The sequence below is a fragment of the Ylistrum balloti genome, unplaced genomic scaffold (assembly GCF_031769215.1).
Source record: "Ylistrum balloti isolate Yb309-2 unplaced genomic scaffold, AGI_CSIRO_Ybal_v1 Utg369790, whole genome shotgun sequence".
NCBI classification, from domain to species: domain Eukaryota; kingdom Metazoa; phylum Mollusca; class Bivalvia; order Pectinida; family Pectinidae; genus Ylistrum; species Ylistrum balloti.
The window spans coordinates 203,473-225,733 of NW_026781974.1; the positions used below are offsets into that span (position 1 = coordinate 203,473).

The following is a 22,261-nucleotide window of genomic DNA, read 5'->3' on the forward strand; positions in this document are numbered from 1 at the left end:
GTGGTAGAAGCTATGAACATACGCCGAAATAAACATGTTAAACAGACATGCATGCTTAAATTATTTGAGAAAATCTTTGAACAATATCAATAGTTTATTGTATTCACTTAATTTGTTACTTGCGATCGTCATATGTTTAATCATAAGATATCTCTTATTTCGCAGTTTTGGCACTTTCCTGCACCAACCTTCAGATCTTTCACATTGTTGCTGTTGTTTAAAGCTTCCATGTACAAAATTTTCGCCCATATAGCATGAACAGAAGAAGATATCATACTACGCAGTAAAAATGCGCTGTAAATTTCGTTTCGGTGGAACATTTCCATTGGCGATCTATTTCATTGACAATACTCATTCGAAGATATTTAGATTTGTTCCTTATAGTACGACTACTATCTTTCCAGATAACCATAGTCATTATTCCACCTCACCAACAAACACGTGACCAAATAGACAATGCTCTTGTTTATGACCATGGTTAAACTCTGAAAATGCTTACTACTTGGATGTGTATACGATACTGGGGACCTTGATGCGGCTGGTGTCATAACCGCCCACACCGTCGTGCATTCTCAAGGACTCATTACTGTCGTTTTATGGATGCTGCAAAAGACTGGCCGTGATAAAGTTGTGCAACAACTCGAATGCTGCGACGAACCTGTGTGTAGTTTTGGAGGACGCCTCCGCGGGCAACCTATTGACGGCAAGTTTTCCAATGCACAGAAGCCATACTTCGAGACGTGCTCACTCATGGCATTAGTGACCCAGAAATCTATTTTGATGACGTCTAGGCGACAAAAACCAGGACATGAGCCTGGAGGATGTATTGCAGTTAATTGAAGTCAGAAAGGCTAGTAAAAGGACTGCTTCTCGTCTACTGGACTCCCATGACATTGATGGGAAGAGTGCTCCACCGCGTGTCCAGCATATGGCAATTCATGCACAAACTTTGACCGATACCACCACTTTGAAAGTGACAAACCAAATGACAAACAATGAAACCCGCCTTTCGCTACCGTGAATGACTGAGGAGGAGAAGTGTTCGACCAGCTATATGCACGGTCACTTCATTCAGGCCAACGTATCAAAAAATCCATAGTTAGCATTCTTCCTGAAGACTACAAAGCTCTTTCCATCGGTTCCATAGCCTCCCCTCACGAGACAGGATGTTCGCCTGTAAAGCAAGCTACTAGGGTAACACCAGCTGAACTTAACGTTCCTCCGGATCTGACATTGATCCTAACCATACCAGCAGTGTCGCGATTACTCGATGCTACATCCAGTTCACACATTACAGCACCGAAATCCATTTATAAATCCGGATGATCCTCTCACTCCGACCACATCACCATGGCGACCCGTTGTCGGATTTGGCGGATTTTTCACAACAAAGACTACCATCCGAACACTCTATCAAATAAGTACCAACAAACAATCCAACATGATCCCGAAGAAAGTGCACCATCTCCGCCAAATACGTCCGATATTTCATTTGTGAGACCGAGACGTTCGAATTGTTCTACCCGTACACCAGTGAGGCATATGATCTATTAAATATATTTTCTATCAGTTTACATGGTCAATTTGAAAGTTTTTCGTTGGTGTTGACCATTTCTCAGTCTTTGTTATTCAACAAGTTTCTGGTCATCAATAGTTCCTAGTAATAAGATACATATATACCAAAGAGATGCACGATATTTAGATTTTTTTCTGTAGTTCCTTATATCAGGACTTCTATTTTTTTCAAATAACCGCAGGCATTGTTCCACTTCGTCAATAAACAAGTGACGTTATAGACAGTGTTCTTATTAACTCATGCAATTCACTGTTTTGTTCTGAAGTCTTTGTCATATGATTCATTTGGTGCATATGTGAATTAGTAGATTGCGGGTACCTACATTATCAATGAAAATGAAACCCGTACGAAAGTTTACCTTTTCAAAGTCACATAGCGAAAAAAACCCATAAAACGTCAATGTTTGTAGCTACCATTTTACATATGTGTGATGAGGATGATGTTGTCGTCATCGTGTTTTACAATAGTAGTCATATGTTGAATTTCAAGCCGATGAGATTTTGTTTTCAGACGTTTAGTACCGAAGTCGGACATTTCATCTGGTAGTAACCTATTTTTCGTTTCCGGCATAAAACAAACACAGACGAAAGTTAAGGAAAGTACCCCACTGCATATCAGATACAGAATACCAGGTGTGTCGTCATTCTGAAAAAAAGGATAAGTGTCTATTATATTTGTATCCTATATGAGATTATTTCTTTTCCGAAAATATCAAATGTATACAATGATTCAACAGTTTTCGTTTTTTCAGCTGTCCCGTAACAGTTAATAGTGCATCAAATCAAATCACTTTATTTCATAATTGATGTGTGGTCGAACTTAAAATTATACATATCATTTCTATACATGGTTTTACTGTAAAATGAATCTACGTTTCTTTGGCCGAAAAAGAATGAAATAGTAACTTACCAGGTACACAAACTGAGGAGCAACCATAGAGCCCACCCTTGCCATACCATTGAATAGTCCACTGCTAACCGATCTAAAGTTAGAAACAAAGACCAAACTAAGCTTGTGTATTTCTTTTCAACATACAAATATTCAACTGTAACCGGAAAGTATTTGTTTTGTAGGTTTAACGTCCTCATAGTAGCAAGGATAACTATATACCGAAATATTTCGCCTTTTTCATCCATGAACAAGGAAGGCGAAGTGAAGATGACGGCAAACATTTGTTACATATATAACGTCTTTAAATAAAATTCCCAGAGAGCAAAATAAATATGTGGCGAATTAGTGTCTAATGGAACAATGGCGAAAATTTGCCGGCTTACAGTACATGAGGTCGGATATCAAGAGAAACAAAGAGAGAACAATAATGTACGAAAGGAAAGAGCAGATCGACGAAGTGCTGCAAATGGGAAAGCGTTTCATTTTTGGTATTAATTAATCACCATTCAATCTCCAATAACATTTTGTATTTATTTACAGAGGATTAAAAGTGGTAGTTCGGTTTTTATTTGGTCCAGATCCATAGGTATATGAGCAGAAGTAAAAGACAGAACACCGCCAAAAACCAGAAAGTATAATATAAAACTAAATGAAATTGAGAGAAATTGTTAGACAATCCGTCCCGTTCACACTTACCGAATTGATATTATTTTTGAATTTTTTCCGCTAAATTGGTTAAAATAATTTCGTCTTTTCTATATTGTATGTAATGTTAACGGTCGATTTCATGTTCCTCGATGTTATTTGATATTCTCATTGGTATCCTCCTTTGAATTACAGTGAATTATTGCAGCTATACCTCCAAGCCCAACAGTCACCAGTAGCTCATTTTGCCACTATCGAATAAAACAAAATTCTTAGGAAGTAGGTTGACATCTAATGATGAATTTATGCTTTTGCTGTTCATTTGATTTCGAGGTATCGAGAATCGTTTAAAGACACCAATTACTTTCACCGGTTTAACAAACATCATACTAGAAGCTACAGGACAAAGCTTATTTTCATATTAGATATATGACATATCTTACCTTATCGCTGTTGGAAACAGCTCTATCGATAACAGTTTGACGGCAAGCCATGTAAGTGAGACTCCAATTTTAGAAATAAGAGGAAAAACTGTCCTATATACTTTGCTTTGTAAATCTGAAAGTTCAAAAATGGATAACACTGTTATTAAGCAATTTTGTAAGCTTGTCAGTTATTGTCAAATAAACCAAATTTTGAGGGAAAAAACGTTGACCTTAAGCATGACCTACAATTACTGACGTTATTGAAAGCACATATCTAATTAATTTAATTACATGAACAGATTGCTTGGATTTTTGTTGATTTGGTTAGGGTTATTTGCCCTCAAAAACCTAGGGTCTTATGCAGATTATGTTTACATATAACGAAGTCGTCTTAATCCAACATTGCACTTGTACCGTTACTATGCTCATAGCCAACTAATTTTTAATCTTACCAGAAGTGGATACATTTGTAACAATATTAGTGGGTCTAACAAGTAAGAGAATGGTGGGGGAGGGGGGATGAGAGAGAGGAGGCGTTAATTGACTTTTAAAAAGGATATTTGTTTGTTCAGACGGTAAGAAGATAAGAACAAAGCTTCTAATTAAATATACTTGACGTAGGAATTCGAAAATGTTAAATTTGATGTATTTAATCGTTTAGCTAAGGTGACTTTAACGTTAATAAGCTAATGTGGTGAACATCAGAACCTACCAGTTAACTCAATGGCAGCCATAATGACTGCACTAAATGTCCCTATGCCACAAAACAGCAACGATGTCCACTTCCTTCCAAGTCTTAAGGAATTAGATAGAATGAAAGCAAATGAATAAAATATGTAGACAAAATAGTGTTATTTCAACTTGAAATTACACACCAAATGTTACAAGATATTCAGACAGATAAGATATTACATAACTTAGCAAGTGCTTTTAAAAAAAATCAATGGTATATTTCCCTATGTCTAGGTGCTTACCAACATATACAACTGTTTCTCGGGGTAAACTTCACATATCAAATTAAGATTGGAACACCCCAATTGTGCTGTAGATATTTGAATTAGAATATTACTTTTAATTAACACACAAACGTTTGGGCCCTATTATCTCAATTTACCTGTTGGTGAAAAAGTATAACGTCATAACGGCAGGTATCTCCACTATGCTCAGAAGAGCCATATTAAGGTAAACGTTTCCGGTCAAACCCTTGACCTCAAACGATACACCATAATAACCGTAACCACACGCCAACCTAAAGGCGAAATCAGGAGGGAAAATTACGAAACGTTGTTTTTTATGAAACGTCTATGAATAGAAGGCAGCGTTTGAATAAGAACGGGGTTTTTTTATTTGATAAATTTTAAAAAGATGATATATAATACACGATCAGGATGTGAAAGCTTGTCACGATACTGTTATGTAAAATTGTCTTGTTTTCAATATTTTCATTTGATAGATTTGATCTTTAGGAACGTGGTTTCGCAACTGTTTGAAATTTATATAATTTAACACCATGTTTTGGAATGATGTGACAGACATTAAATATAAACGAACAAAATGCATTTTTGGTGCAACGGTTAAGGAAAATAACTAATATTAAATAGAACAATGTTAATATAGAAGTTTCCAAGGATATGTGAATTCATAACACGAATAGTTTCCACTGTAGCAATCGATTATTACGAATGTGTAATATGCGAAAATATGAAATGAATATATTCCCTGAATAACAATACAATCGTGTGTTACAATGAAACATCGGTTATATTGAGGCAAATGCAGAAGTAGTCTGACAAAAGAGATCTGAAAGCAAAGGTAGAAAAATTGAGCGTAGAAACAGGAAAGAAAAAAAAAATGTGAATACTGTTGAAAGCAACCGCCACCATTAGTTAGGATTTAGGTTCATTGAGGTAGGAACCAGCATCTACAAGGACTATTTTCAATTGTACTACGAAAACAATGGAATTCGATAACACACCATGACCATATTTGTAGACATGTCATTTTTGTAAGTTTAGCTGACATAAACAAATCACGTATGGTGTACGTCTTTTGAGTGGCCAGCTCCTGAACGCTCGCCTCCATCATGACTTCCAGCTCTTTAGTATTTTGTATAGGTTTCCTATTGAAATTCGCCATTTGTTGTATAACATTTAATGCTGCTTCCTTTTTGTGGTTTATAACAAGCCAGCGAAAACTCTCCGGCATTGACCTGTTTGAATTCACATCAATTATAAATGACTTTTGATGTTCATATATCGACTGTATGCTTTGCTGTTAAAATCATGTTGACAGATATATTCATTTTGTAGGGACAAATGTTAAAAGTGTTTGAGATACTAAAATATCATATGATTAGTATAAATCCTTGATGATAATTCGTAGACTTACTTCTGAATGTCTATTCTAAATATCCAGCGATGTGTAGTGAATTCAACGGTAGAAGATAAAATTATTCATAATTTTCGGTTTAATCAGAACCAAGAAAATATGCTACTTCATAAAGCAATATCATAATACAAACCACCAGCAAAGAAGTGATGGAACCACGCAAACGGCGGTCACAAAGTGTAGATATTTCCAGTCGGGTAGACCCATAGCAATGAATGCGAACACGGTGGACCATATTCCCCACATTGGAGTGGCAGTCAAAACCGCCCGACGCCCCTTTGGGAAGAATTCAAGTATGTATGGGTAGAATATTGTTAAATAACCACCCATTCCTATACCAAGAAAACACCTACAAACGGCGAACATCACCCAGGTTACCGAAAATCCACACAATAAATTAAACACCAATAATATCAGCAAGGAAAGGAAGAAAGTCGGTTTACGTCCAATTTTATCCGCCAAATGTCCAGTGAATAGTCCTCCAAGTAGTACACCCGACATTTGTATAGTAGTTATCGTAGACGGTATCCATGCTCTGTCACAGACCAAGTCCCACTGTCAAACAATAAATAATAAAAACATCAAAGCAAATATCGACCTGGTATCAGAACTTGATAGTTAAAACACAAATTCGATGAAACAATGACAACATAAGAACAAAAGGAAAATGTATACGGCGACAACTGCATAAGTACAAGGAGAATTAAACCGGAAGGGTAAGCGTTTTCTGCTTCATCGACGATACCCGGTATGTAAGTCTTAACCAATCAAAGTAAGGAATATCTTGTTCCCAAATGAGACCGACATCGGAACAATAAGACATACTAATGGTCATCAAACACGTCCAGGTTATAACTTTGCAAAGAGATCATGCTGGATTATCTTGACACTAGTTTTTTTTATTTGTTTTCAATCTTGAACTATGTAATCTGCATTACGTGTTGATCACTGATAAGTTTTATATATGTTAAAGATATCAAGGTCCAAATGTTAAGTCTCCATATCGATGGTTATCTTTTTTTTACACTCAGAAGCAAAATGTGTGAACCACCAAAATACAAAATTTGTTTTTTAGCAATGGCTTTTTGAGATTGTGAGTAATTTTACTTATATACATGTAGATAAACAAATATAAAAGAATAAAAACAAATTTTAAAAATGTATCAACTTTTATAAGTCACCAAAGAGTAGTCGTAGACTGGTACAGAAAGCGAAAAGACGACAGTGTGTGTGTAAACTACCGTAAAACTCGTAACGAAGAGAGAGGAAGAGAAAAAAAACAAACTGATGTCTAAGTAGTTAAAAACAAAAAGAAGGAAACAAAAGAAAAGGAACAAAAGGAAGGGACGTCAGACAGAAAAGGTAATTATGGTTGTAAACAATATCCTTTGAAGACAAATAGAAATTGTACAGTTGTTGTTTTGGCGTTAAGACATAAGAGATATTGATGACATCACTTCACTACAAAAAGTACATTGTATAATACTTTAGATGATAAGAGATTGTTCAGGAATAGACGTAAAGGAGTCGGATGATATCAATTAAGGATATATCAAGTACGTTTCATTACATTTACTAATTTTGAATGTTTGCTTTTCCATATCTTTTCTCGTCTTTGTTGTTTACACTCTTTTTTGTTCTCGTCACAGTTTTTTTTTTTTTTTTTTTTTATTATTTTTATTTTTGTCATCATTGTAACTCTTTCTGCAATGTTCAACATATTTTGAATAAATCCGACATCAGTATTTGGATTATTTTACCTCAGCCTGATCAATCATTACAAGAGTCCAGTTTCCATGTTGGTCGTATCAACACTTCCTACTTCTACTGAACTATTGGTATGACTGGCCAGGCTCTGATACTGCTGTTTGTTTTCGAAAACACAGTATGATAGTTACATTATTTTTTTTGTGAAATGATTTATTAGACCCCTAGGTCTTGCAATATAAGTTTGTTCTAAAATAAAAAATTCTTCTCCAAAAATCTTTTTTATGTCTACAGTTTTTCGGTTTTGCTCAGTTGTATGATAGGCTCTATATATACTGTAGCCTATTATTGTAAAGATTATATTCAATTCAATGTGGGTTGATTGATATATTTGATATCCCATTACAACATATCTTAAGTTTTTTACATTGATGGTATATCCATATGGTTTGAATGCTTTTTCAATTGTACCCCAAAAAGCATTTAGGAACTTACATTCTATAAAATAATGTGAATAGTCTTCCGGTACCTGACAAACATTATACAGATTATTCCCTTCAATTTTCCATTTCTCTGAATGTTGTTTACTCGGAATGATATTATGATACAACTTTCACCTTATGTTTGTATCGATGGTTATCTAATTACATCAGTATTGGCCATTTATTTACATTGGAAAATAAAATATATGATACAAATAAATTCATACATCATGGGCTGAATCAATAGTAGATTTGAAATCTTTATATTTTGAAAAAAGATCTAGAAGTGAGAAAAACGTGTGGAATTAACATTAAGTGTTTGCGAATGCATAAGATAAGATAACGATAATTTTGAAATGTATTTTTGTAGTTTTGTAATGAAAAGTTCCAGACTTACAAAGAAGATAATGATGGTCTTTAATGAAACAATACGAACGTTTAACAATGACTTGAGTAAAACTTCATTCTGAAATACTAACCTGACGTACAACTGTCTTCATACTTGAGCTAAAATTGAACATCTCACATGTTGTAGTAGTAATATTGTCGATGGCAGGGTAGCATTGTTTCACTGTACTCGTCGGGACAACATTCTGAACAAAATCGTTTTCTATGACACAACTCCAATCCGGTGTGAATCCAGCGAATGTCATCATCATCATACTGAAAGCTACTGATGACATCCCTCCCAGAACTACAACCATGATAAACAGCTGAAACCGTCCAAACCCTCCATGTTTCTCAATTAAATCATCCAGCAATTCATTTATAGATCCTGCCTCCATTATGCCGTCTTACAATGTGTCGACGGTCAAACTACACTAATGTGCAGCTCTTTCTTGTTTCAACTCATCTCCTTCTTAACCTATGTTTGGTGAAATGACCTTACGATAATAGACATCGGTGTGAACAGTTATGTTATCAGTGAGTCGGGGGCCTATATCTTTAAACATTGTACCTTGACTCGGTGATAAAACATCCAGTCAAAACCGTAAAATCGTTGTAAAACTATGATGAAGAAGCCTATAAATCCTCTTCGCTTTTTTGCCTTCGGTTATTTCTCATAATCTGTAAAAAGTCCAAAGTCTATAATGTTTGATAAAATCACTGTCGCAACGAGCTAGCGAGATAAATAACAATGACATTGAATAGATTTTATGTCCGTGATTTATCGATAACAACGTTTAATATGAAAGTCAAATTGAAGGTTGTCATAAAGAGGTAAATTGTGACATTGAATAGCTAAACAAAAAGGGGACGTAACTTCAAAACATGTCAAAATACGGCATCTTATGTCCGTGATATATTGATAACAACGTTAAATATGAAAGTAAGGTTGATGGTTGTCATGAAGAGGTAAACTGTGATACAAAAGAACAAATATCACGTTATTATGCAAAGCTTATACATATTTAAGATTTCAAAAAATATATATATTATTTTTAAGTTTCATCTCGAGAATCGAATTACTGAGAAATAATTCATTTGTCTATCGTAAATTCCATCTTTGAAAAATGGATAATGAATCCATTACGTGGAATATTGCAATTAAAAGACCGACAACATTCATATTGAATAATTACGTAAATCATTTGCCTACAAGATCAATATCTATGAGACAGTAGTGTGAAAACGTGCTTGTAGTGTCTATCAGTTTGGATATAATTGAAACTCAAGCTACCAATCGGAAGTTGAAATCTCGTGAGGACTATTGTGGTATTTGTAACCATGGACGAGCTGAACAAGTATAGAATGACACAAAGTGAACGAAACAATACATACCATGTTTATTCTACAAAATATACACGTCTTTTTGGTATTTTGCAGCAATTTAAAATGCACACATCTATCGTCCACTCATTCATTAACATAATATACACTAATTACACAAATACACTTAGTGGGATAGACACTGCCTGTATAAAATATAGCACTGAAGAAGCCTGGTCTTTATTGTGGTTTGATATCTCCGATCAACCCTCCAAGAATATCATCCGTCCTACCGTCCTCCAATATGAGACTGGTACCGAATCGCAAAATATATACCAATGGATACCACAGGACACAAAAATGCTCATAAAGTGTTCACCCAGTACAAAGTCAGGAACATACTGCATATAAAATACAATGAGGCATGCACATACGTTTATACAGACAGATACCAAACAGTAATACTGCAATACTGCCCATGGTACGTAATGCTTATAAAGAATATAAGGTCACTTGGTTAACCTAGAATATACAGAGGTTGTCCACAAAGGACCTTAGATGCCTAACACATAAGTTTCACCATCATATATGAGTTCCGAGCTAAGATTATTAAGATTTCCTAATATACATATATTTCATTGTTAAGCATATAAGATGATTACGCATTCCACCTTAATACTAGCCGCGTTATATAACATGTATGATCCACTCAATTGTGACACCACACACTATACTAATACATAATTTGGAAAAAATCGGGATAACGGTTATTACTTCTATTATATCAATTCTTACAAACTGTATACTATATATATTGTAGAATTGTAAAATATTGAAAGCATATTCGTCCAAAATTGACATTGGATTCATGTATAACCTACAGCATAAATACATAAGCTTAAAAATGTATTCAGTTCCACCTGAACGCAAATAATAGGGACTTATTAGTCTGCAGGATGAGTAACATTTCTAAAACACACCTACGCAATGTCCTTAATTCACAGTAACATACATGCTTATTTTTTATTGACAATTGTCTATTTAAACAACAAGAACACACCTACTGGTATTTTACATAACTAACATCAAACAAGTAACAAACAAAAATATTCATGCCGTCACTTGTTCAAATTTTCCTAAATTAAAGCTTAGTGTCAAATGCTTCGTTGGTCTGTCCATGAAAAACCTGTATTTCCGTGTCCCCTCTTTTATCGGACACTATTCCATCTTCGATAGGTTTTTTGTTTGTTTCTTGCACAAAGAATAAACCAAATGCTGATATGACCATGACGGCACTGAATATAAAGTACATGGCCCCTGGCAGGTGACTGTTCTGTAAGAGAATATGTTTAAAATCAAATAATAAAAATAGAAATTATTTCTTGTAGTATGTTATGATATATACCGGCATTGAACGTAATCCATATGATCTAATATATCACAAACCGTTTTTTTAAAAGTCAGTTTTAAAAGACAGCACAGCCTGTAAACAGGTTTGGAGGGCTTATTGATAACTTATGAGCCTTTTATTGGAGAAGTCAAGCTGGGATTTCGTTTTTTATCTCTTCTATATACTAAATTGTCTTTCATACAATTCGTGATATTACAGGTGGTAGACACCGCTTGTAGACTTTTAGTCCCCGACGTTTGCCACAACATGCACGTCACATTTTAATTAATTTTTAAAATGACATGATTTAGATTGCAGACATGTACGTTCTATTGAAATTGTTAGACATAGAAAATGCAAAATTTATCAAATTATGGGGTAACTTTTTTGTTTTTTTGTTTTTTGTTGTTTTTTTTTTTTTTCCCTCAGTCGCCTGTTTGGTTTTAAAATTTAGGTTCTTAGGATCACCAACTGGTCGTAGAAGGACGAAGAAGCTGTATGATTCAGTTAAAATAATAATTTTGGCTCTACTTTATAAAATCCTAAATTTATATAGGAAGTTACTATTCACTTGTGTCTTTTTATCCTCCGTTTCGTTTTAATAATTAAAGATACTTACCAAATATACTATTTGTGGCGCTGCCATAGCTCCAATTCTAGCGAAGGAATTCAGCATCCCGTAACCAATATTCCTACAATTTATATCAAACAAACCACGGTAATCTTTGTTACTGTTTATTTGGTGTTCTTTTTGATGAAGACAAAAGAAGATGATAAAGAATGTTCTACAAATACAGCGCTTTACACCATAACAATATTGAAGTCATCTTTCGATTCTTGATTATAATTATAGCCTACCTGACTACAGTAGGATACGTCTCCGTGGATAGGATGATAAGTGTTCCCCAGCCAACTCCCACACTCATCTTTGAAGCAAGGGCGAACCAGTTAATCAGTGCGTCTTTCATTTCCAAATCTATAGACATAGTCAGCAAATGTAAATATATTAATATGTTTGTCATTTGAAACGTGTATCAACGAACTCTAGTGATAACACAATTAACTATATGATGATTAACTTAAGCTTAAGCTGTCTAAATTGAAATGGTTCTTTGGGTATCTTAATACATGGCATTAATTCCATCCATTTGTAGGAACCAGCACAGTTTAAAGTGTTAAATAAAAACCAGTTGTTCAAGTCAATCACCTCGAAAGTCCAAAATGAAAAATTCAGTTAATTTGAAATAACTAATCGTGAAAGGAAATAAACAGGATGTCTATGGGGCCTGTATCTCTCATATGGCTTTGCTTTGCTGAAATCGCTTCATTAAAACTAAAGGAAAACGATTTATAGTTATTCAAACACACAATACAAAACATTTTTATTTTTCCTATTGGACCCCACCCCTCCGTCCCTATGGAATTAATGTTACGTCTCGACCACCAAACTGACAAAACAACGAAATATATAACAGACCTTGATTGTATATATATTTATCAAAATACTACCAGATATTTGTAGCACAGCCACAACAAAGCCTGTAACGCCTGCTGATAAAAGCAAAACTATCGTGACCCATTTTCTTCCAAACCTGCAAAAAAAATTTTAAAAAATTTATCAGTAAAATTAATAATGACAACGAATCTAAATATGAAAAACAATAACTTTATTACTAATCACTCCCTTAAGCCTCCAGTTGACCAATACAGAGGCTCGGTCATATTCATGTATTTACTACGTGCATGCCTGTTCTCAGGCGTGCAAATCACCTTAGAGAAGGTGGAACTTTTATTTCAGGTATCATCGGAGACTTATATGCAGATGGAACGTATTGTTGAAATATATAAATTGGCGTTTAACAATATCTCCACACTAACAAAGTTCATTTTTTGCGTAGACATTCCTGAAATTCTTACCTATTTGTGAGGTAATATGACGAGACCTGCGTTGGTATTTCTACTACGCTCAGCAGAAACATGTTGAGGTACAGACTACCGGACAAACTCTGAACACCAAAGGAAATAGCATAATAGCCATACCCACATGACATCCTACGGAGGTAGATCAAAATACTTTATTGATATCTTATCTACGGTAAACAAGCATTGTGTATTTATAGGTACGTCTTATATTTTTCAGTTGACAAGGGTTACACAAGTTCGGACGAAATATATATAAGGTATCATAGGTATGAGTTATACAAACATATGAAACCAAAATCATTTAAACATAACGCATTACAGTCTCACGCAAAATTGGTCTGAATTAGGAGACAAAAACATTTGGGATCTTCATGTTTGCTGTCTTTTTCCATCTTTTACTCTAGGTTTTAATCAATTGCCTCTCTTTATTTTATCTCATAGTTTTGCTATTCCCTTGTGTGCCCGCCTTAGATAGGTATACTTTGGCTCTTGTCCCGAAGTCATTAAAACATATGTCCTTCCTCTGCTTGTCGTACAGTATTAATATCATTATATGACTGTTGTTAGTTTAATTTAAATGCTAGGTGTCATGTTGATTTTTTTTTTTTTTTTTTTGAGAACTGTATATGTGTCTCTCAGTAGTCAAATCACCTCTTGAACCCGTATACAAATGGCACTTGCCATTCCAAGGTCGTAATATTTCAAACAATCAAATCTTATGCAAACCTTTCAGTTGCTTGCTCTGTAATGGTATATCATGGTAAATATGTTGTGGTATTACATGTACCAAGAACTTCGATACAATACGATTTTACTTTCATATTAATCTTGTCATGAACTAAATATTCATTCTTTAGTCAATCTTATTTTCGAGGTATTTATATTCGCGACTTTAATTCAACCTTGAAAATAAAGAAAAATATATTGAATCAATTATAAATAACAGTGATCGTATTCCTAACAAAAATAACTTTATATGTACCATGCAAGGCCTAGCAAACATGTACATTTCCTTAGCTGTGGAGCCTGTGCTACGTCTCGGAGAGTGTATTTGTGGTCAGTGTCAACTTTCAAGTCTTCCTCAACAAGGTTTTTCATTTTACTCATATCCGGTTCCGGCTTCCCATTAATTTGTGCTACTCTTCGGATAACTCCCTTCGCTTCGTCTACACGGTTGTGTGTTACGAGATACCGAAAACTCTCCGGAAGAATCCTGTTTACCAATGGAAAACCATGTTGAAATATCAAATAGAAACTGGGAATAGAACTACAAAAGGAAGCTGGGATTAGGGGAAACTGGCAAATAATACATATTATAAGTCCCGAAGCTAACAATTAAGATATTGTGTAGAAGAAGAGTCAAAAGCATATAGGAAATGTTTTACAAGACGATGACTAAAATGTTTGTAGTAAGAATGTACTTCAAAATGATACTGTAACAATGGCCCTGAAGTTAGGATGTGAGAACTGTACCTGAGCACTACCCATATTCCCTGATCTTAAGATTTTCCCTCTTTTCTAAATATTTTTCTACTTAATGTCCGCCCTGACACAGACTCACTTTTGTCCCTTATATGGGCGTTCGCCCCTGTGAGGGAAATCGTTGATATACGCCCTCGCTCCTTACAACAACTCCCAGGCAGCTATGGTGACCAGGAGCTAACATGAAAACTTTCTCGCGTCATCCAAATGCCTGTCACGGTGGTTACACAAAGCGGTGTGACTGAACCTTTTCAATCTTCAACGTATTAATTTAGTACATAATAATCACTAGAAAGCTGATAAGATTTTATTGGAGGTTGTGCCGAACGACGGGAACAATACCAGTTATAATCTCACGTGAAAGCGCACGTAAGAGTGATAGGATAGTGATTTGGTGCGGGAAGAAAATGAAATTCATGTTGAGGCCCAACCAGCTCTAAAACAGAACAATCAACTTAGCTGCAGAAAGTATTCGACAAATAATGATAATTGAAGTGTGAATTTGTCATGTATGGCATTCAAAATAGGGAACCTACAGGTGTCATACCTCGCCAGAAAACACGATAGGAGAACAGCTCTTTCGATAATAGAATAACGTTTAACATATTACGTTATTCTTAACTCAATATTCGATTACTCTATGTACGTCAGTCTGAACGGTGTTCCTCTGCGGAGAGGCTATCACGGACTTCAAAGTGCATAATGTCAAAAGGTTGATGAGTCTCATGTTAATAGATGAAATTGGCGAGAGCCGACTTCCGGCTTACACGGTAATGTCTCGGTTTAGCCCGTGTATTCATGTACGTCAATAAAATATTTTTTTATGATCTTAAGACTGTAAAATCGAAACTATCAATATTGTGGTGAAAACACTTACAAAAGTGTAATAAAAAGATAAACAAACTTACCACCACATTAATAAACACGGCAGAGTAAGTACAGAAATAGAGAAGTGAAGATATTGCCAATCATGAAGCCACATCGCCGCAAACCCAAACACGCATGCCCAGATTGCCCAAGACGGGAACGCTATTGTGACAGATCTTCGTTTTGCAGGAATAAATTCGATCAAGTAGTTATAGAAAACAGTTAGGTATGCACCAATTCCAAAGCCGAGCAGAAAACGAAAGACTGCAAACATTTGCCATGAGGTCGAAAGTCCAGCTGCAACATTGAGAATGGTCAGCACGAATAAAGACAGAAAAAATGTCGGTTTCCGGCCAATAAGGTCCGCAAGGTGACCAGATGTCACACAGCTGATCAGTAATCCAGCCATCTGAATTGTTGTAACTGTAGAGGCGATCCAATCTTTGTCACATATTAGCCTCCACTACAATCAGGAATACATCGGTTAAGATTTAACAATATTAATGTGGATTCAATATTACTCAAAACATCTGCAATACCTTTAAATGTAATAATCGTATATATCAGTGCTAGCGATATTTTACTGTAACCTGGTTGCAACAATGGTGTCATGTTATTTGCACGTTAAGGCGGAATGTCAGAATTAAACAGTCCGTGTTGTTTTAAAGACATTTGAATGCGTTTTTCTCTGTTTATATTTGTAGAAAGATTGGAAATGGTTCAGTAAGTGTGAATATTTCATTCACAATCAATCTTCAGTGGAAAAGCTATCAATTGAAGCATATGTTTGGACTTGTTCATAAAAGCATGGTTATGTTAATAAGGAAAAAATGGTAAAGAAAAACAAACCAGAAAAAAATCATAAGAATATAAGCATTATTCTGATCTTTTTTCATAAAGAAAACAAAATCAAGAAAAAATGTACTTAAAGATTACCAATACTATTACTCATACGCTACTGAAATATATTAAGACCAATCACTTACCTCATTCACTACAGTACTCATACCATCAGAAAACTTAAATTCCTGACAATTTTGTACAGACATGTTTTCTGGTGGAAAGCACTGTTCATCTATATAATAAATACCTCATTCACTACAGTACTCATACCATCAGAAAACTTAAATTCCTGACAATTTTGTACAGACATGTTTTCTGGTGGAAAGCACTGTTTATCTATATAATAAATATTGTTTACATCCATCGATTGGTTTGTTCCAGGAATAGACTGGTTTGTGAAGCCACACTGCCAGTTTGGAACTGCACCTGCAAATGTCATCATCATCATCGTCCAAGTCACAGCGATTTTACTATATATCATGAAGGAAAACATAATCCATTGGAATCGTGAAAATCCACCACATTGTTCTATTAGGCCTTCTAAATACGCGCTTGTGGCCGACATCTTCACGTTCTTAGTTTACTACTGAAGTTGCCAGGGTTATATAATGATGATTTACCGCAAATCTATGTCATCCGGCTGTAAACACAACAAAACAAGACGTTAACGAGGAGTAAAATCGTCATTGTGTAAAATCAGAAAGTAGATTTTTTACCTAAAACCACCAAGTAATAAAAGTGCCCACTTTCGCTTCGTAATCACCGTTGCTATCTTACCTGTGTATACACCTGTGCTTGCGTTGATCTGTCACAGCATTTGACAACGAGCGCCGTTTTATACATTGCCTGCATAGCTGAATTTTGATGATGGGGAAAGCAGAAGTAGAAAATATATAAGACTCTATTTTAGCTTTATAATTCCCTTATGGTTTAGCGTCAAATATGCAAATAGCCTTATTTATGTCTCTAATCTGTTATTTATCTTCATTAATGTCGCAGTATTTTTGCCATTGTAATTATGAAACGAGCACTTAGCAGAGTTTTATTGTAACCTTTGTGCATGTTAATAAATGCTGCAATATACTGCTCCACTAAAGATCTTCCTTTTATCTTAGGGAGCGTAACATTAGTTAGCACGAGGTCACGGGTTTGATCCCTAGCGGCTGGCACAGAAACAAATAACATTTGTTACATGACCATGTATGACAACGATCTACATTGTCTATTTAACGTACAGGAGTGTAGAATATCGAATCAGCTGCTGTATATAAACACCATATGTTGAGAGTCGGGGAGGTTGCAATCCAGAGAGGGAAAATTCGCATTAGGGAAAATGATATGATCACGTTTATCATACAGATTGATGGAAAGCTGTCCATGTTGGTTTCGTTGTAGGAAAAGATCGAGATAAGCAGCTGAGGTAGAAGAGTCTGACGAGTCTTTGATTTCAAATTCTTGTGGGTATATACGATGGATGTTGTCAATAGATTCCTTTCTAAAGTCAAGAAGTTATAAATATGTCTTAAAGTGAAATTAAATGACTTTGCAGGGTCTTTGTGAGATCGGTTTAGATAAGCTCATCAAGTTTTGTCTCGTAAAAAACAAAAACCAAGTCAGCCAACAGAGGGGCGCAGTTATTTCCAATAGGTATGCCAATCGTCTGTTGGGAGATCTTTCCACCAAACTCGCCAAGATGTTGTCAATCCGAAACTCTATCACTTTTAAGATTTTGTCCTCCATATATTCTTCTTTGATTTGGGCAACGTTTACAACAGTATCAAACACGTCCATTTTTATATCGCAGGACGAAATAGTACATGTCTCTATGAGGTCACTGCAGAGAACGTAAAGCGTCCCTATAATTTCAATCAGTCTGCATCTTTGGGGACACCGTGTTATGAGTTGGTCCGTCAGTTGACGTCATCATGCAAGGAAAACATCATGTTGGGAACAAGCTTTGAGTCTGAGGCAACTAAATTTGGGATCCTGTTTTATTTTGCTTCACTTAAGGCCTTTAGTTGCCCTCAGTATTGCACCTGTGAGGAAGGTTAAGGGTTCTGTGAGCTGTACAATGCGTAGCGATACAAGTATCAAAATGGAGCATTTAAACTTCAAAATTCTAAATATCTTATTTAAAACCTGGGGTAATTTCCTTTAATAGCTGAAAGTGTATGCATTGTCATCCTGAAATGAAATAAAAATGTTATAATTGATTACACAAAATGAGACTTATATATGCATGTAACGTGCTGTCCTATGCTGTCTTGCATTTATATTCACAATTAATATTTCAATGACAATGGCAATACAGACAATTATTTTAACTTTAGATTGATTTAAGAGATATTTTAGCTTAATACTAAATAACTATGTATTCTTGCAATCCTGTCACGCTCTTCACATAGATTATTTACTTGTAGCCCGACTGTGCCATAAATATGATGAGGGCCAGCCTCACAGGTACTATTGTTATACCACGCAGGTGTACGTTTTTACATTGAATTGAACATTGTGCAAGTGTGTTATAACCTTCCTGTGGTTTCTAGACCAAAGACCTTCCATTTCAGTCACCTCACCCACATCGATAATTTTCGTGTGTCTTTCAACACCTTGTCAGTTTCTTTCCTCTATCAATGAATTATTGGCTAATTACTTCCTTTACCTGGATCCATCTCCCATGAGGAAACATATTGTTTCACTTATTAAAGTCTGTTTTAAATAATATATTTCAGATATATTATATATTGATGTCATCAATGCATCATTAAAATCTATTGAGCTGTATTTATTGTAATGACTGAAAAAGGCTATTACCAATTTTACCTTTAGCAGAACCCCGGCAAGTAAAATTTAGAGGTCTACATCAGTATAACATACATATATATGTATTATACTCCCAATGTAATGAAATAAATGGCTTCTATATCAATTATCAACCTTGGGTACAATAATCAAGTAGCTATTTCTAAACATAAACTTTTATAATAATAAGTTATTTAAAGAAGTTTTATCAATTTATGTTTTGAATCAAATCATTGAAGTATAAATTTCACTTTCTTATATCGATATATATATCATATATTTTTATGACACATTTGAGAATTTCCAGTAGATAATTCTTTCAATGAATTAAGTTAATTATATAATCTCTCCTCAAAATAGGATGGCTTCAATCATCGCTGATCTTTTGTCCCCGTCATTTTTAACCAAGTATCAGTTATCATTGCCAGTTTGTACCTATTCAATTTATTTTCATTTTGAATTATAAAATGGGTAAGAATTAACATAAGAATGAAAAACAAGGTCATTGACACAACTGTAGGATAAGTATAAGGTTAATGACTGAACACATCACACAGGTAAAAATCACAGATAGTTATAGGTACTGTCAATTACCTACATTGGGGGAGATAGCTTCATTACCTGTACCAGTGCACAAATAGATTACCTGTAGTCTAAACATAGTCTTTAACGTGTGCACTTCACGCGCACTAGCGGTAAAGATTAGTCTGCACTCAACTGTATATATACATATTTTCATATTTGTATATATTTAACTGCTTTTCATACCACTATAACGACAATAAAGCTTGTTATCTTGATTATAGGACTCAACCTGTTCCTAAAAATTGCCTTACCGTAAACGTCATGACGTCATCAATTAAGGAATGTGTTATAGTGTATATTTTATATGAATATGTATGAATATATGAATAATGTTTCATGGAGCAACATAAAAGTACAGTCATAATACAATCGTAACAACGGCATTGTCTGTTTTCTGTATATATGACCGGCTGTTTGTACCGAATGTTAGAAACAAACTGTCATTTCATAGTAGGCTAGTTTTGAGTTCCTTCGATCGCAATTAAACGCATTTCGGAACGCCTTTTCTGACTTTCACCCTTTCATTTTGAAGTCCATCTTTTGGCGTATAGTCTGAAATCATATGACATTATTTTGTCGGAGCACCAACGCTTTTTATCTACCTTCAGCATGTAACACTTGGCCATTTCCAAGCACATCACTTCGACTATTTTTTGTTTGTATGTCACGTTGGTTTAACGTTTCAAGTCTAGTAACTATATCAATATTTTCTTCATATAGATATGTCGACAGTAGAAAAATTAACAAGATTTCCAGAGATATTAGTTGATGGAGACTTCGTTTTTCCGTCATCTGCAAATATTCTTTTTTTCCATGTACGATATGAAAACAACAAAATACCAACTTGTTAATATAATTCAACCTCGAATTTATTACAACTCTGGCAAAATGTAAACAAAAGAAAGATTTACACGGAGACTACCATGCAAATATTGGTCAATCAAAGTAAGTAATGTCGCGAAACCGACATATCGCATAAAGAAATTAAATACTTCTGTATGGGATCACTATGATGATAGAAAAACTTGTCCATAATTTTCGTCAATCTACATCTCTTGAAACCCTGTGTTACGTGTATGTTCGTCAAGTGCCGACTTCTTGCACGAAATCATGATAACGGGAACAAGTCCATGAACATAAAATCTACTGCGACATGTAAACACCAGAGGTTGGGGAAGCAGGGTGTTGTTATCAAGAAAAAGAAAATTTACAATAGGGTAATCGAAATCTTCCTATCATACATGTTGGTTTTGTTGTAAGAAAATCCTTGATTTCCAAATTAGACGACTTCAACGCTTGTTTGTTGGTGTTTTATAAAAATACTTGTGGGTCCAAATTTTTCTACAACGTTCTTAATCAAAATAATATCATAGTTACTTGTAGTAGAACAATATGGCAAGAAAAATTCCTGTTTTGATGAAAGAAAAAAAATGAAATTTATAAAAGTCCGTATAAAGTCACCAAAAATCCCACTAAATTTCAATGGCTTCAATTTCGAATATCACACTATTTTTTGCCACAAATCTAAAACTTTTTAAAGTAAGTGTAGTTGCTAGTCCACTGAGTTTTATTTGCAAATCAGAAAGAGAAACTATAAATCATTTAATGTAGGAATGCCAGGAAGTACAAAATCTGAAAAGTCTAGAAACACTGCTAGATGTTCTTTATATACCCTTTTCAATCAACAATCCTTTCTATTTGGGTTGATTAATGACAGGAGTCTTAATTTTACTGTTGACAATATAATTAATCTTCTGAGTAAACAATATATCTATAAAGTTCAACTTTCACTTCATTTGCGTCTAACCCGAAAATAGACAAATGACTAGAAAACACCGCCCTGGTTAGTCGAAATTATCAGTTTTTGTCAAATTAATCAATTCCTATCTTTTATTGAGGAAAATGTAATACATTGTACCTATCACACTTGAATGTTTCATTGGTGTTAGTTATTAGTCGATATTCACGGTATCAGGTAGTGAGTTATACTGCTCTCCTGGATCTTGACATGTTTTTTTGTGTTTAGTGCGTTGCACGTGTTCATTCTGATTATAGCCCGTTTAAACAACATCATGTTTGACAATAGCCATATAATTAACTATGATGATGAACTACGTAATTAATTCCAGGCGTGAGCTATATATCTATACGTTTGAAACAGACGTGACAATGTACTACTACGGTCATTTTATCATTCAATAACTCGCAAAGTTGACTCATCTGATTTCACGTACTTAATTTTTAATCTATTTTCTATACAAATCGTATGTATAGACGTATTTTCTTAAGTCTCCTCTTTTACATTGTGTGAATTTGAACAAATAATTAGATAAATGTTGAAAATGTTATTAGGGTTTCATCGACTGTAAGCTTGGTTTTTATTCTTGAATAAAATTTAAATAATTAAGTAGGATTTAATTAAGAAGCTTGAGCAAGACTGAAAAAGATAGAATTATAGCTTCTAGGTAAAACCAATGCGACAATTCCTGAAATCTCAGACGAAAGATATTTTTAACTTATGAAAATTGAAACTAAGTATACACAA

General features: G+C 34.6%; 2 protein-coding genes across 2 annotated transcripts; both read right to left on the minus strand.

The window, feature by feature from the left end:
• Positions 1-1,993: 1,993 nt before the first annotated feature.
• On the minus strand, positions 1,994-8,899 carry LOC132544303 (organic cation transporter-like protein). Its single transcript, XM_060207879.1, has 8 exons — positions 8,594-8,899; positions 6,059-6,480; positions 5,513-5,746; positions 4,652-4,786; positions 4,250-4,332; positions 3,556-3,670; positions 2,486-2,558; positions 1,994-2,221 (listed from the first exon to the last, which is right to left on the minus strand). The coding sequence occupies exons 1-8, from the start codon at positions 8,897-8,899 to the stop codon at positions 1,994-1,996; spliced, it is 1,596 nt and encodes a 531-aa protein (XP_060063862.1).
• Positions 8,900-10,965: 2,066 nt separating this feature from the next.
• Positions 10,966-16,894, minus strand: LOC132544341 (solute carrier family 22 member 6-A-like). The gene is made up of 8 exons (XM_060207924.1): positions 16,577-16,894; positions 15,528-15,949; positions 14,120-14,350; positions 13,132-13,266; positions 12,724-12,806; positions 12,073-12,190; positions 11,834-11,906; positions 10,966-11,157 (listed from the first exon to the last, which is right to left on the minus strand). Exons 1-8 carry the CDS (start codon positions 16,892-16,894, stop codon positions 10,966-10,968), a joined length of 1,572 nt encoding a protein of 523 aa, XP_060063907.1.
• Between the last annotated feature and the right edge of the window lie 5,367 nt (positions 16,895-22,261).

Bases quoted from the DNA above. Each gene is read 5' to 3' on its own strand.
- LOC132544341 (XM_060207924.1), bottom strand. From the start codon at position 16,894: ATGTCGGCCACAAGCGCGTATTTAGAAGGCCTAATAGAACAATGTGGT. The intron at 15,950-16,576 runs GTATTTATTATA...TCCTGATTGTAG, and splicing joins TGAGTACTGTAGTGAATGAG to TGGAGGCTAATATGTGACAA. The intron at 12,191-12,723 runs GTAGTATTTTGA...CTATGTCTATAG, and splicing joins GGCTGTGCTACAAATATCTG to ATTTGGAAATGAAAGACGCA.
- LOC132544303 (XM_060207879.1), bottom strand. From the start codon at position 8,899: ATGGAGGCAGGATCTATAAATGAATTGCTGGATGATTTAATTGAGAAA. The intron at 5,747-6,058 runs GTTTGTATTATG...GAATTCAAACAG, and splicing joins CCATCACTTCTTTGCTGGTG to GTCAATGCCGGAGAGTTTTC. The intron at 2,559-3,555 runs GTAAGATATGTC...TTCTAACTTTAG, and splicing joins CTGTTTCCAACAGCGATAAG to ATCGGTTAGCAGTGGACTAT.